A 14,176-nucleotide genomic window follows, 5' to 3' on the forward strand; every position below is an offset into this window, starting at 1 on the left:
TCTTAAAACAAGAACATGTTAACTGACATTTTTCTATTAAAAATTAGTTTTCAAATTCGCTCTTTTAAATAAACACAATCGCATTATTTGAAAACGGTATAAAATTTAGAGCCAACAAGTGAAAAACATCTTAACTGCACTTTTTAGGAAAGTTAAATATATAATTAACAACAATATAGTGTTGGGCTACATAGTTAATATGTTGTTGCAACTAGTGTATTTTGACATTTAGGTAAATAATTTCAAATGTGTTTTTAATAACGAAAATTACATGGGGGTGAAGAAAGATGTTAAAATTTAGGAAGTTAGTAGAAAATTTGGGAAAAATTATATGCTATTTGGAGGGCACGTCATGCAGGCCCCACGAGAGAAGACCAGTATTGGGGATCCGTATCATTTTTATAAAGTGAAAAAATTGCAAAAGTTTTATTCGAAATTCGGGCGATCGATCCATATTATTTTCAATGTTTTTTGCCTTGTTTATATTTTAGATAGCACTTGTATGTTAGGGGAGGGGGGCGCAGCAACAATAAGCACCTGGGCTCGATTTTTTTCTCAGCGGCCCTGATGTCACGTATGTCGTTTATAAAAATGATAGATATTTCAATAAAATATGGTCTCTTAAATTTACCAAATTGTTGAAATGTCATTATCTACCACTGAACAAAGGACAGTGTAGAAATAATCAAACATAATTGTGAATTTAATCACTTAATCTTTTAGATGATAATTCATAATATAGTCTTTACTTATATTTTTCTAGCGACTTTAAACGCTACTTATGAATTATTAAAATACAGGTAAATTAATGAAAGTTAACGTGGTTTTACCATGAGGTGTTTGGCAAGCTTAACATGCAGGCCAGGTCGTGAGATCTTTTCCCTTTCGCTCGTTCGCGTGCTAAGTGACGAGAGTAAATAAAAGCTTGCAATTGCACCATCTCATCTTTCACCCACTGTCGTCACTTGACATGTGAGTGAGCGAAAAGGAAAATATCTCATCGACCGGGCCTGTAAACACGATATATTGTACAAATTATTAAATTTAAATATGTGTTTATTTTATCATTTTACACAATAATATAATTCATAAATTTTGCAATTAATATTTATTTTAAAGATAAAATTTTATAAAAATTGTTAAAAATATATTATACGATTTTCAAAATATGCATTCTAATTTTGCACTATAAAATATTTTAATTTATAATAATTTATTTCAGTGTTGCCATATTGAAAATATACTTTTAGTTTGACAAGTCAGCGTTCGTGAGGGTATCGTTTTCGCTCTGATAAACGGTTTGACAAACGTTTTAACCATACAAACGACACTATATAATTCAATCAAGCTTTAAAGTTGAAATAAATGAGTCGCATTTCATTTCTTAGCTATACACTTTCTGTCATTGTTGAGAATTGACATACTTGTTACAGATATGGATGAGATCGAAAGTGAACCACTAAACCAGAACAGCGATGCTACTCCGCCCAGTGAAGAAATCAAAGATGAGGTAAACCCGACCCTAGATTCTATGCACATACAATATACATTATCGTTTTTCATATTATAGACAGTTATTGTTTTCTTACCTACTTGCTTCTAATATGTCAAACGTGTACTCTGAATAATCACTTGTTTCAATCGAATTTTCAGGATGCACTTATTAAGCACGTAGATATAAATATACCCGAGTCTGAAAAGAGATCAAATGGTCCATTGCACGTACGAGATCATTACACAGTATATCTTATAGACGTCAAGTATGTATTATTAAAAAATGTATGATTATTATTTTACATATCCTATCAAATGAATGATTTTTAGTGTTACAGATCCAAAATTTACGTTGGTTACTAGTAAGATCAGTTCTATTTGGCGTCGGTACACAGAATTTGAGCAATTGCATGATTATCTGCAGTTAAATTATCCATATGTTGTTATGCCACCACTGCCAGAGAAAAGAGTAAATAATACATTTAATAATCTTTTAATTACGAATAAGTATTATACACATGTATATTTTTAGATAATCCACTCTTGGCAAAAGTCTGATACTCTAAATCCAGAGTTTATAGACCGTCGTCGCGCTGGCTTAGAAAACTTTTTGCTGAGGGTTGCTTCACATCCTACACTCTGCTTCGATAATCATTTCATAGGATTTTTGCAATTAGAACATGGTTGGGACGGAACCGTAATAGATACTGGTAATTAAAAATTAACTACCTGTAGTAAAATATTTTATATATCTTCGGCTTAGAAGAAAATATTGTCACAATACAAAATAATTAGATTTCAAATTTTGCACTTTAAAATATTTATTTCTTGATATGTATTTTAGATTATATTAAAGATTTATAGTTTTGTGCTACATTCCTTATTTACACCCGTTATCTAAATATGTGAAAGTCAAGCATAACATAAATATATTTTCTATTTCCAGTTGTATCATATAAAAGTCTTAACACGTTGACTGCCGATAGGATTTTCGTAAAATGTCCAATTAATAGTTTATTGTTTTTAGGTTTAATTTAATATATTTGTTCGAAATACAGTTATTTAATTTGTTTTGAGATATTATTGGGGTAAATTACTTTTTTTGTTTGTTTTGTTAAAATTGTTTTTTATGTGTCGGTAAAATATGATAATTCGGCCAAGATTAAAAGTAGTTTATACATAATGTGTGGCCGACAGTGCAAAGTGTCAATCTAAAGTTAGGTATGTCGTGTCGGCCACCGGTGGTCGACACGGCCTGATTGGAATACCTTGGTGTCGGCCACTGGTGGCTGACACGGTAGTCAACGTGTTAAAAATGTGTTGTTCTTTTTCAAACTAACGGTATGAATTTTTTTTTGTGTTATAAAAATATTTATTTTATAGGTCATCTGAACGTAGCCGAGAAGAAATTGAAATCGTTAAGTGTAACTATAAGACTTAAATCGCCCGATCCTAAGTTTGAAGCGATCAAAGCCTATGGAAAGCAATTGGAAGCTAGTCTTACTAATTTATTGTACACAAGAGCTAGGATGGTAGAAAAGCAATACACGCTTTGTAAGTTACATGCAAATTACGGTAAATTATTTAGCGAATGGAGTGTAATTGAAAAAGAAATGGGTGATGGTCTTCAAAAAGCCGGACATTATTTTGGTAAGTGAAATTATTTATAATATTAAATACTAAATGGATTTATGTTAATATAATATTTATTAATTGATTAGATTCCATTGCTGAAGGCATCGATAGTTTATTAGAAGAAGAAGAACAATATGCAGATCAACTTAAGGAATATTTGTTTTTTGCTGACGCTTTGCAGAATGTCTGTAAGCATCACGAGGCATTGCAGTTGGCTTTGGAGAATTCTGAAGAATGTCTTAGTGCTAGGTATGTATATTTTAAAAATATATTATCTTGGATTATATTTATCTCGATCTTGGATAAAATAATAATTTTGTTTAATCTAAATTTTATTTATTATATGTTAGTAAAGTGTTGAAGTTGAGAAAATTAAATATAAATTTTATTTTTCAGAACTTTAGAAAGAGAGCGAGCAGCTCAAGGCAAGTCTGGATTAATGTCACGAATTTTCGGTACAACGGATCCGGATATTGTGCGGGATCAAACTTGTAGAACCTTAGATTCAAAAATTATCACTGATAAATCTACAATAGAGAAGGCCAGAGAAGAATTGAGGTAACATTATTCGTTTAATAAACTTAATTTAGCAACAAGTGCAATATCCAACATTTTATTAATGGTTTCAAACTTTGCTAAATTTATTTATTTTTGTTCATATTTGTAGATATGGAAAAATAATAATCAAATAAAATTTTATATTGATAGTTTATATATACATATTTATAGTAATTGTATGATTTTATAAAAAAAATAATATAAATTGCTTTGACAGATTTTAAACTGACTGTTTTTATAAAATACAGTAAAATATTACAATTCTAGTAAACATAAGATTTTTAACTATTTCAAAATTCTCGGAATATACCCTGTATTGATACATCTGTATTATTTGTATTACATATATACATTAATTCAATATTGAAATTAGGTATATTTTTAATACATATCAAACATTTTTCGTATTATCTAAATTGTGGTATTTTTTATTATCAATAAATTATCACACTACATATTTACTGAGCTGTGGACTATGTTCCTAAAACATGCAATAGTTTGTACAGTTATCATATTAATGATAGTTGTAATGTTATCTAATTGTGATTCTGGGAACGTCTAAAATGAATATATATGTATTAAAAGGTTAATCCAACTTCAGTTACCAAAATTTAAAAAAATAGAACAAATTTATGGATATCTTTAGATTTTTTTTATTAATCGAACATTTGATGTACTTCTTGGAAAATAATAGCCTTTGGACCTTTTGCAGCAGCTGATCCTTTCAATGTAATTTTCAATGACTTTTTTGTACATTTTAGGCGGTATCTCGGTGGTTGTTGCTTTTTAAGTGCACCAACGTTTCGGGTTTATCAGCTTACAAACGACTCTTAGCGTAACCTCGCAAAACAAATTCAACGGCGTTAAATCGCATGATCTTGATGGTCAGTAGACTGGGAACTTTTCACGCAAAAATTCCAACATTGCACTCGATGTGTAGCAAAATGTTGAAACTACATGTCTTTTACATCAATATCTTCGATTTCGTGCCAAAAATAATCGGTTATCGTGCCCCTATAGCGCTCACCATTGACTGTTACAGTTCATCCATTTCAAAAAAGTAGGACCCAATGACGCCGCCTGACCACAATCCACACCAAATAGTAACTTTTTAGGCACATAATGCTCTCTTGAATCACTTGAGGATTTTCCTTGCCCCATCTGTGGCAATTTTGCTTATTAACATACCCAGAGAGGTGTAAATGTGCCTCATTGGAGAAGAAGATTAGCTATTATATTTTTTTTTTATTATTTCAGTGAGTTTTCTGAAAAAGCTCTTATTGATATAGAGCGATTTCAAAGGCAAAAAGACAAAGATCTCCAAGAAACGTTGGCCGGTTATGTAGCGTTGCAAGTGAAAAACGCTAAAAAGGTAAATATTTTTTAAACATACTATATTGATAACCTAGTAATATGATATTAAATTGAATAAATATATTTCAGGGCCTGTCAACGTGGATCCAAGTTCGAGATTGCCTTGAAAGTATTCCATAAAATTAATTTTAATATATTGAACAAATCAAAGATTAAATATAACATTTAAAATATATTTTTCCATAAATTTCAATGTTTGTATATACACACGTATTATATTGGTCATTTATGTACCGAATATCACACATTACTAGTCTTATTTTTAATCTTGATATGTATCATTTATTTTTTGTATAATATGTACCTATACGTACAATCTTTCAAATGTCTAATTATAATTTTTTCATTTCATCTTTTGAATGATATTGCAAGACTTTACAATTTTATTTTTTTAATTAGAGCTATCTGAGAGTTGATCAATAGCATGAGATTTGAGAAGTCTTCCTGGTTGACGATATACACAAATAGTATTCGCCATTTATAGCCAACTTAATGGTAATAACGACGGTGCCTTGGCATTTATAATAATTTATTATTTATTTCTGTTTTGTTATTGTTTTTTTCGTTATAAGACTATAAGTTCCTTGAGTGGGAATAAAACGATTCCATTAGTTTAAGTATACATGACTTAATCGTATTATGTATTCATATTGTATTAAAATATAATACAATGTTTGATTTTTATTGTTATTATATTTTTATGTATGTATATAATAACGTGAAACTTTTTTCTATATATTTATATGTATATATAATATATAACACATATAGTCGCTTCTTCGTTCATACATTGCTCAATCGTTATTTTCGATTCGTATTTCTAGTCATTGAATACGTGCCTTGTAGATCGCTTACATCCACATATCTCCCTAAACAACACAACATATCACAATAAATTCGATTCAAGATTTTTGAATAATGTACCCAGAACAAATTTTGTACTATTCCTTACTAAGATATACTTACACAGCTTTGGGTCAATGTTATTCTTCCTTTTAGTAATCGCCATGCATGTTCATTTTTTCAATGTTGCTATTGTATAATTTTTGATTAAAATATATGTATAGGGACCATTTTGGATTTCTTATCGATTGTGTAAATGTATTTTGTACTGAAAACAATATATAGTGCTTTAAAATAAACATCTTTTAATAAAAACCTTTTAAAATGCGGGTTTTTAACATACATATATCCTTCACTAAATTATGAATTTTTATTTCTTATGTATGTATAATTTTTTTTAATAATTATAGAGGTGTGCGGTTAGGTGCGCTAGTAATCGATCTTACCTATATTTATTAACTACTAGCGATCCAAGGCTGGGATTAAAATATAACACAAATAAACCTGAGTAAGTTTGAGAGAGCTTTAATATATTTATTTACATAACTAGATTGGAAGTAGGTTCTTCAGAAAGAATACATAAATATAACTAAGATTTTATATGGCAAAACGAAAAAATAAACGACCAATCTAAATGTGATTAGAAGAAATCTGCTTTATATTTTTTATTGTATTTTTTATCTTAGCTACAGCTCTGATAAATCGCATATAAGGTTTATAAACCAATTGCATCGCTTCTTAAACACACCTCCAAAATGTGTTCACACCATAAAATAAAATATGATCCATATGGCTCCTTCGACGATCAGTAGCTAGGGAGCTCGAAGAACAATGGTAATACACAAATTGTCTGGCGCGCGTCTTTTCATACAAAAGCAGTGGTGTAGTGAAGCTGGAACGTCGTTCCGGTATATTTTTCTACAAATGGAACGCGTTCCTGTAGGATTTGATAAATATCTGTTTAAAGTTCTTTAAGCTTAATTTAATAGTCATCGACAATACCTTTTTAAACAACACACTGCACGACCAAACTACAACGCAACAAACAAAATAAATTGGATAATCGTCTTCTAAAGGGGTGTAGCGTTTCGGTACTTCTTTTTTTATTACTGCACCACTGTACAGATGGTTGTTTTTGTGCTACTAAGATCTCTTCCAATGTGTGAGGTCTAAATTTTCGTAACGGGTTGATGATTAGATTGCTCTTTTAGTTGTTCAAGGTGTCGTCGAGGTGACATTTAAATTTTATATTTTTCGAACTTGGGATGTCTGGGCTTGAGCCATTGACTTTTTATTAAAACATAGACGTGTACATGGATAAATTATTTATTAATAGCTTGAAAAAAATATAATAATAAATAATACTATTTAATTGTAAATCCATATTATAGCTAAATAGTGCTCCCAGAGACTGCAGACTTGCAGACTTCAGATCAGTTATGAGTTTGCCCCAAAGCACAACAATAGAGTGAACTTCGCTGACCGCAGCCATAAATGGCGCGTCGTCAAGGGTCTGCGTTCCAGCATACCGTGTCTCATTTTTGTGTTCACAGCGGCAGCATAAACAGTGTTTTTTATGTACATATATGTATACATAATATTTATTTAATAAAAATTATCTCTTCAAAAATAAAAATGGATTTAATTGTGTCTTCGACAGAAACACTAAGTTCTGCACGAATCATTAAGTTTTGGTATATCGTCATAATTTATCGTCTTCATATTTTTATATTTCTGCCCCTTAGAACATATATACATACATATATTTAAGGGATATAATAGTCCTAAACCAGAAGAAAGTCATTAAGAGATTTGAAGAATTTATCGAGAATTAAGGTGTAATTTTTTATAAAAATGGTATAATTAGTTAAAGTGTTACGGAACTATTACTACTTTTTTCTCAGCAATTATCTAAATTATATTGAACAAAATAAGTACAATTATAATCGAATTAGCTAATAAATTACAAGATTATTTAGTCCGTTGATATATTAAAAAAATTCGGAATTCTGGAGTTGATCACATCTCGAAATGAAATTATGGCAGCAGCTTATGAAATAAATAAGAATTTGGCGAATATGGTGGAAGAGGCAATATTCCATAGTCTAATTCATTCATTTTCTAGAGTCGTGCATTGACGTGCAAGAGAATTAGACCATTTATATTGATCAGATTTTGAAGTAATTGTTGCATTTTGTCGATTTCTTGATTATAATTCACAGTTATAATGGTTTCATTATCATTGATGTACATATAATGTTTTTTTTTATTTCTAAAAGTATATAGTTTTGCCATTGTATTAATTTTTAACGTCAGTTGTGTTAAATGCTTATTTTAATATCATAATATATTTGCATTATATGCTTATGTCGAAACAAGAGTAACGATACACAATAATAGCATATCGATCGGAAAATTCAATAAACGATGGGAAATGTGTGACGTGTCATATTTTCAGTGGACAGGATAACATGCGACCAGGTGTTCATTTCTACAACATAACCTTTACTTCACACACTTGCTGACTACCGTTGAAACTGGTTCAAGTATCATATTCTGATTAAAGAAAATGAAGACGCAGCAAGTCTCCGTAGACGTGTGGGCCATGTTCAAGTCCATGGCCGGCTACTTCCTCTTGGCGATCGTCGGAAGTATTTTCTTGAGGCTTGTCATGTTGGCGCTGTCGTTTCCAAGACGATTGAGGGCGCAGAGGGAGATTGTGGAGAAGACTCTGGATGATATGAAGGTTTGCATTTAAAATAATTTACGAATCAAATTTATTATAAATTATGGCGAATTTTAGAAAAAATATCCAGATGCATACCAAAAGTACTTGGATGAGGCGGATGAAGAAGATAAGGACAAAGGAAATCTCGGCGCATTGTTTAAGGAAAACAACTTGCCTTCTGACAATGATGAATCTGTAAAGAAAGTTAATTAGTCGATTTTTTCAATATATTATATATTATTTTATTTATTATATATTAAGTGACTATTGTACCTTGTGATAGTATCTAATCTGGTAATTGATTTTAATGATTACGCTGTCATTAAGATTCAGTGCAATAATGATTTTTTATGCATTTAACCTAAATGCATCTTAGGCTAAATGTATTAAAACATCATTATTGTACTGAATTTGAATGTTTTATGTATAATTTAAAATTATCATATAAAATCTTTAATTAAAGAAATAAAAATGTGATTTAATTTTATATACTGATTTTCTTTATTAACGATTTTTTCTCAGATTATATATCTAATGTGAATATTTCAAAAATGTACTCTGGTAGTTACAGAATCTTGTTATCGATTAGTTGACACGTCAACCGTATTTAAATTTAAACATCATTACAATAAAAACTATTTTCCCTAATTTTATTTCTACAACTTAATTTTCTAGAACGAGATGAGTAATATTTAGAAATCATCATTATATTGTGAGAGTTTTTAAAATTTCTGAATTTGCTAGAATATTAATATAATAATGATTTCGTATGCATCGTAAATCACACAAGCTCTTATAACACAGGCCTTTGATCATCGCGACAGTTTAATTTATTTAAGCTCCGTCTTTAGACGAACAACACAAAAGCAACCCTTTGACGACAAATTAATTAAACATAATCGACCAAACCTCTACAACGCGTATACTCATGATTAATTCAGCGATCTTTCCTGATATAACATATCCTTCCACATATCGAATAACCGCTACACTCCATATCTAATATCACGAATATGAACTTGAAACACTTTATTAATTGTTATCACTCGTCCTATAGTATTTTACGTTACTTGTTGTGTTTTAAAATCAGATAGTGTGTAGTGGTATATATATATGTATATTTAACACACATGCGAAAATTATGAAAGATAATTTAGCTTATCTATACAATTAGCGTTTGTGTAAACAGTTAGCGAATATTGAATGCAGTACGCATTTCGCTATCACGATAGTCGATTCGTGATGACCGTGATGAAAATAGCGAGTGGCTCTTGTGTTGTGGACGCTTGGTGAAAACGCAACAAATCAATGGGCCGCGACTACAAGGGTTATTTATTGGTGGAGAGGTTAGTGATTTGTGTTATATTTCATCCGGATGTACCGACATGTGCGGTATTGCGAATTTCACACGTTTTTTCGTTATTTATTACGTATGTACAATGTGTGGCAATTAAATTCCCGGATGGGCCAAGAAATTGGAGAAATAAATTAACCAGAATTCATATAAGGCCTGTACTGTACTGTGCATCATTCGAAATTTAGAATACAAATATAGATACGACTCGTACTTCTTCTTGTAAAGATATCTAAAAAATCTTCGAATCCTGTTGTCTCTGGGATTCTAGACAATGGAGCCATATTCGATGATACTACGAACTAACGTATCGTAGAGAACGCGAATTGCCAATAAATTGTTAAAGTGATACGTTCTCCGCATAATGAAGCCGAGCATCTCCAGCACCTTTGTTGGTATGCAAACAAAATCTTCATTCCTGTTCTCCTATGCCAATTTACTTATTATTATATTATAACAATTCGGTATCACAAAGAGCCATTTATTAAGACGAAATTGAATTATGTTTTGTATTATGCATTTAACCTAATTCGTGTAGGATGTATATTTTTGGTAAGATTCAATCTTTAATCGATGGTCACTACTCTTCTTCGATAAGGGCGGCTGTTTCCGGAGACGGCATATAAAGCGGGCTACCTTCATGAGACACCTTCAACGAATTTCTTTACAAATCGAAAATCTTTAACACACTTTTTGATAGTGCACTATGGAGGTGATAGCTGTATATGTCATCAAGATGTGTTCAAACCCCTTTTTAAAAAAATATTTTGTTAGAATTGATATATAATAATATTTTTGTCATTATTTCTCAATTGATTTGTGAACCTTAAGCCATGCATAATTTTTTCCAAAAATACTTTTGAATAATATCAAATAATAATAATTGTGATCTTATCTGTTTTATAAAATTAAATTAAATTTATACTAATCACAAATTACAATACACTCTATCTCGTGAACTGAACAATGTCTCAAATTTGGACTGTGAAACTTAAAAAAACTCATATAAATACATGATCATTATGAACACAATATCTAATAGAATTACATAACCTCTGTTTGTTTTAAATCCAATTAAACTCCGGGTCGGAAAATTGCGCATTTAAATACTATAAATAAGCGACAAGGCCGGGAGCTAAAACAAATACCAATTATCTCTTCCAGCTTTTCGCCCTTATTTTTTTTAATCACCAATTCCAAGCCACTGTCCTAAAACACCCTATCGGGTATAAGGGGGCATTATAATGAATACTAATTAAGGTGGCCTCGGTTCAGGACTTGATTGCGTTAATTAAGGTTTGAATATAATAAGAATACAAGTATTGATTACATACTCCGAATATTATAAAGTTATAACCTTACTAGTGACAGCCGTAACAGCTTAAACACATAAAAGCGGTTTATTTTTATGTTTATCAACTAGAAAAGTGACAAAGAAGCAGAACCTTAGATTGAATTACTGAAAAAGCGCCTGATAAAGGTACACGTTGAAAGCTTTTGTTTCAGTATATGTAGTGTTAAAATAACAATATAATTCACCTGACGCTTAATTCATTAAGACGAGTTCAACAGATGTTTTACTATTAAAGTAAAATATGCTACAATTTAATAGGGAAACATATAAGCCAAAATAAATAATTTGAAGTATAGTCGCATACTAATAAAATAGTCACGTATTTTTAGCATACGGTTACCATGTATGCAGGGAGTAAAGCTCTTAATATTCTAAAAATAAGAGATGTATTTAGTTTTAAATTAAAAAGTTTGCTTCGTTGCTGAAGCATAGCGTCTTCTAATCCCTATTGTAAAAATTGTTAAAAAAATACAAATGCTATATCTCGCTTTTTTTGTACAATGTTTATTGATACATTTCCTGAGTTTTCTCAATCTCTTTCGTTGTCGACGACGACGACAACGATAGGCGATACGTATTAAAAATATTTCTGAAAAATAATATCTATCACGTTTCATATATTAATAATAACCCCGACTTATGACATTTTGGAGACGAGTATAAAATAGTATTTAAATAAAATAAATAGTAGATGATATCTTTGAAGGTTTTTTTCATTGTGATCACCGTGTTGTGAGAAGATAGCGTAGTAGATAAAAACAGGTCGCTTATCTATCGTCACCGGTAGATAAAAACAGGATACCTTACCTTGTTTACTAGTAGTTAAAGACAAATGACCTATATCTTTAGAGCTCAAAGCAAAGCACGAAACAAACGATAAAATTACATTAAAACTTTATGTAAAATAGTATCGTTTAGCCAGTAGAATAAATAATCTCTTTTACTTGATTTGCAGCCAAGGTATATTTCTCAGCATCAATTGCGTTTCATCATCTTATTTATTTTTAAATACTTATTTGATTGTTTTTTTAATGAACGCCTACTTAGCACACAAGTGCCATAATTTTTATTTTACATCCAAATTGTTTGCTCGGTGAACACCATAACACCGAAGCTCGGCGAATGTGTACCACTTTCGGGCGGTACTTGTGTAGTATACCTTCCTGAGGGTTTTATTGATCCAAACGGGAGCTCCGCCTGTTTTGTAGTCCCCACCACAGGAATTCCCCGTTTTCTCCCTTGCCAGTGGGAATTTTACGCGAATATCTCTTTAAATGTCCTGATTATGCCAAACGACTGGCAGAGAACTACCAATAACTATAAAATGCCCAAACGCATACACATACATATGTAAATATATGTATGCTATGTATTGTACATATTCTTACATACACTTTTTATTTGCGTATTCAAAATTTGCAGGTTTTTTAGAGTAAGCTATAAATAGAACCATAGAATGGAAACATTTCAAATAATTGACTCTTATGTTATTATCGTATAATCGTGCGTATTTATATCAAACAAATAGTTAAATGGGGTATAAGTACGCAACGAATAAAGGTGCGGCATATATTGAATTATTTCCATGAACGTCAGCTTTGTAGCGATGTCAGTTTGTAAGGTGTCGTGATGGAGTGATGTTAGAAGAAGTCAGTTTGAGTAAATAGCGTTGAGACCATGAGATTTTTTATCATTCTGAGGCAATATTTTGCCTTTTAGATTTTAGTGTATACATATATGTATTCAATTTTGTTGTATATAAATAGTGGTGATGTTTATTCGAAAATGTATATTGTCATATCATATACGCACTGTACGTAATAAATAGTAAACTATGTATGTATATGATAGTTGTAGATTCAACTACGCGTACTTTTAGCATATAGGAATGTTAAAAGAAGAATAGTGAGCTGCACCATTGTTTGGTTATTGAGTTTTATATAGGAATGCCCATTGTATGGTGGCGAACAATTCCCTTTTAAACTGCGGTTGTCTGGTTGAACACAGTACACCTGAGCCCTTGGATCTGCGGTTCAATGGATGTGGGTGTATATTTACGTATGAGTGACTTTTCACCAAATGGTATAAATATAGTTTTAAAATATTATATGTGTTGATAAAGGTATCAACGTAAAAATATATTATGTCAAGGAGGTGCTGACGGGTCCCTCTTTTGTGGGCACTTATTTTTATTAAACCTATTGAAATGCTTGTCGGTGTCCATCTCGTTGAAATGCTTGTTCGTAACAAGTTTTCTAAGAGTGCCACTCGTATATTTATTTGTATTGTATAGCTTAAATGAAATATTATTAATGTGTATATAATATATAAAATAATATTAGATAGTGTCAATTTCAATCAACGAGGGCTATTTAAAGGGGTGGCTTTAAATATTAATTTATATTTTAAAATGTTGTCATTGCACTGTTGAATAATATAGATACATATATCAAAAATTAAATTTGATTAAATATGCTTATTTATATGCAAATACCGTTTAAAAATAATGAAAAGTACATAAAAGTAGTTAAAATATTAATACACGATTAAATTTATGAGGCTGAAATAATATTGTATATGTTTTAAAATCAGAGTGTTTTAAGATATTTAACACTACATAATTAAAAAAAAAATATAGAATATATAAGCATAAAATATTTTATTAAATTATTAGTTTTATGTAAGTACTATCAAACAAAAAAAAACGATAAAGTCTTATAGTTATAACGAATAGTTATTCAGTAGAGCTTGTTTTATGGTTCACTTAAAGTTTCATCGTTCTTCGTGCCTTTTATATAACAAAAACTCGTTCTTACATTTATTCAGGACGTTTGAA

General features: G+C 30.5%; 3 protein-coding genes across 4 annotated transcripts in view; all 3 read left to right on the plus strand.

Annotated features, from left to right (window-relative positions):
* Positions 1–1,229: 1,229 nt before the first annotated feature.
* Positions 1,230–5,745, plus strand: LOC148229771 (sorting nexin-4-like). 2 transcript variants are annotated; one of them, XM_088198220.1, is made up of 10 exons: positions 1,230–1,298; positions 1,434–1,510; positions 1,654–1,760; positions 1,825–1,963; positions 2,027–2,204; positions 2,878–3,144; positions 3,216–3,378; positions 3,526–3,687; positions 4,945–5,059; positions 5,131–5,745. In XM_088198220.1, the coding sequence occupies exons 2-10, from the start codon at positions 1,436–1,438 to the stop codon at positions 5,179–5,181; spliced, it is 1,257 nt and encodes a 418-aa protein (XP_088054346.1). In that variant the 5' UTR covers positions 1,230–1,298; positions 1,434–1,435; the 3' UTR covers positions 5,182–5,745. The 2 variants fall into 2 exon arrangements, with proteins under 2 accessions (XP_088054346.1, XP_088054347.1); XM_088198221.1 differs by lacking the exon at positions 1,230–1,298 and having other exon boundaries at positions 1,305–1,510.
* A 2,528-nt stretch (positions 5,746–8,273) lies between these two features.
* On the plus strand, positions 8,274–8,935 carry LOC148229772 (uncharacterized). Its single transcript, XM_088197850.1, has 2 exons — positions 8,274–8,650; positions 8,708–8,935. The coding sequence occupies exons 1-2, from the start codon at positions 8,474–8,476 to the stop codon at positions 8,843–8,845; spliced, it is 315 nt and encodes a 104-aa protein (XP_088053976.1). The 5' UTR covers positions 8,274–8,473; the 3' UTR covers positions 8,846–8,935.
* A 902-nt stretch (positions 8,936–9,837) lies between these two features.
* LOC148229773 (uncharacterized) overlaps positions 9,838–14,176 on the plus strand; it is an 80,804-nt gene continuing 76,465 nt past the window's right edge. Inside the window, exon 1 of the mRNA XM_088198861.1 lies at positions 9,838–9,978. Within this exon, the coding sequence (XP_088054987.1) occupies positions 9,941–9,978 (38 nt within the window). The 5' untranslated portion in view covers positions 9,838–9,940. The remainder of the gene's footprint in view (positions 9,979–14,176) is intronic.

Source organism: Plectrocnemia conspersa, unplaced genomic scaffold, assembly GCF_051122295.1.
Source record: "Plectrocnemia conspersa isolate PC_06_02 unplaced genomic scaffold, ASM5112229v1 ptg000011l, whole genome shotgun sequence".
Taxonomy (NCBI): Eukaryota; Metazoa; Arthropoda; class Insecta; order Trichoptera; family Polycentropodidae; genus Plectrocnemia; species Plectrocnemia conspersa.

Bases quoted from the DNA above. Each gene is read 5' to 3' on its own strand.
- LOC148229771 (XM_088198220.1), top strand. From the start codon at position 1,436: ATGGATGAGATCGAAAGTGAACCACTAAACCAGAACAGCGATGCTACT. The intron at 1,761-1,824 runs GTATGTATTATT...AATGATTTTTAG, and splicing joins GTATATCTTATAGACGTCAA to TGTTACAGATCCAAAATTTA. The intron at 5,060-5,130 runs GTAAATATTTTT...AATATATTTCAG, and splicing joins AAGTGAAAAACGCTAAAAAG to GGCCTGTCAACGTGGATCCA.
- LOC148229772 (XM_088197850.1), top strand. From the start codon at position 8,474: ATGAAGACGCAGCAAGTCTCCGTAGACGTGTGGGCCATGTTCAAGTCC. The intron at 8,651-8,707 runs GTTTGCATTTAA...GGCGAATTTTAG, and splicing joins AGACTCTGGATGATATGAAG to AAAAAATATCCAGATGCATA.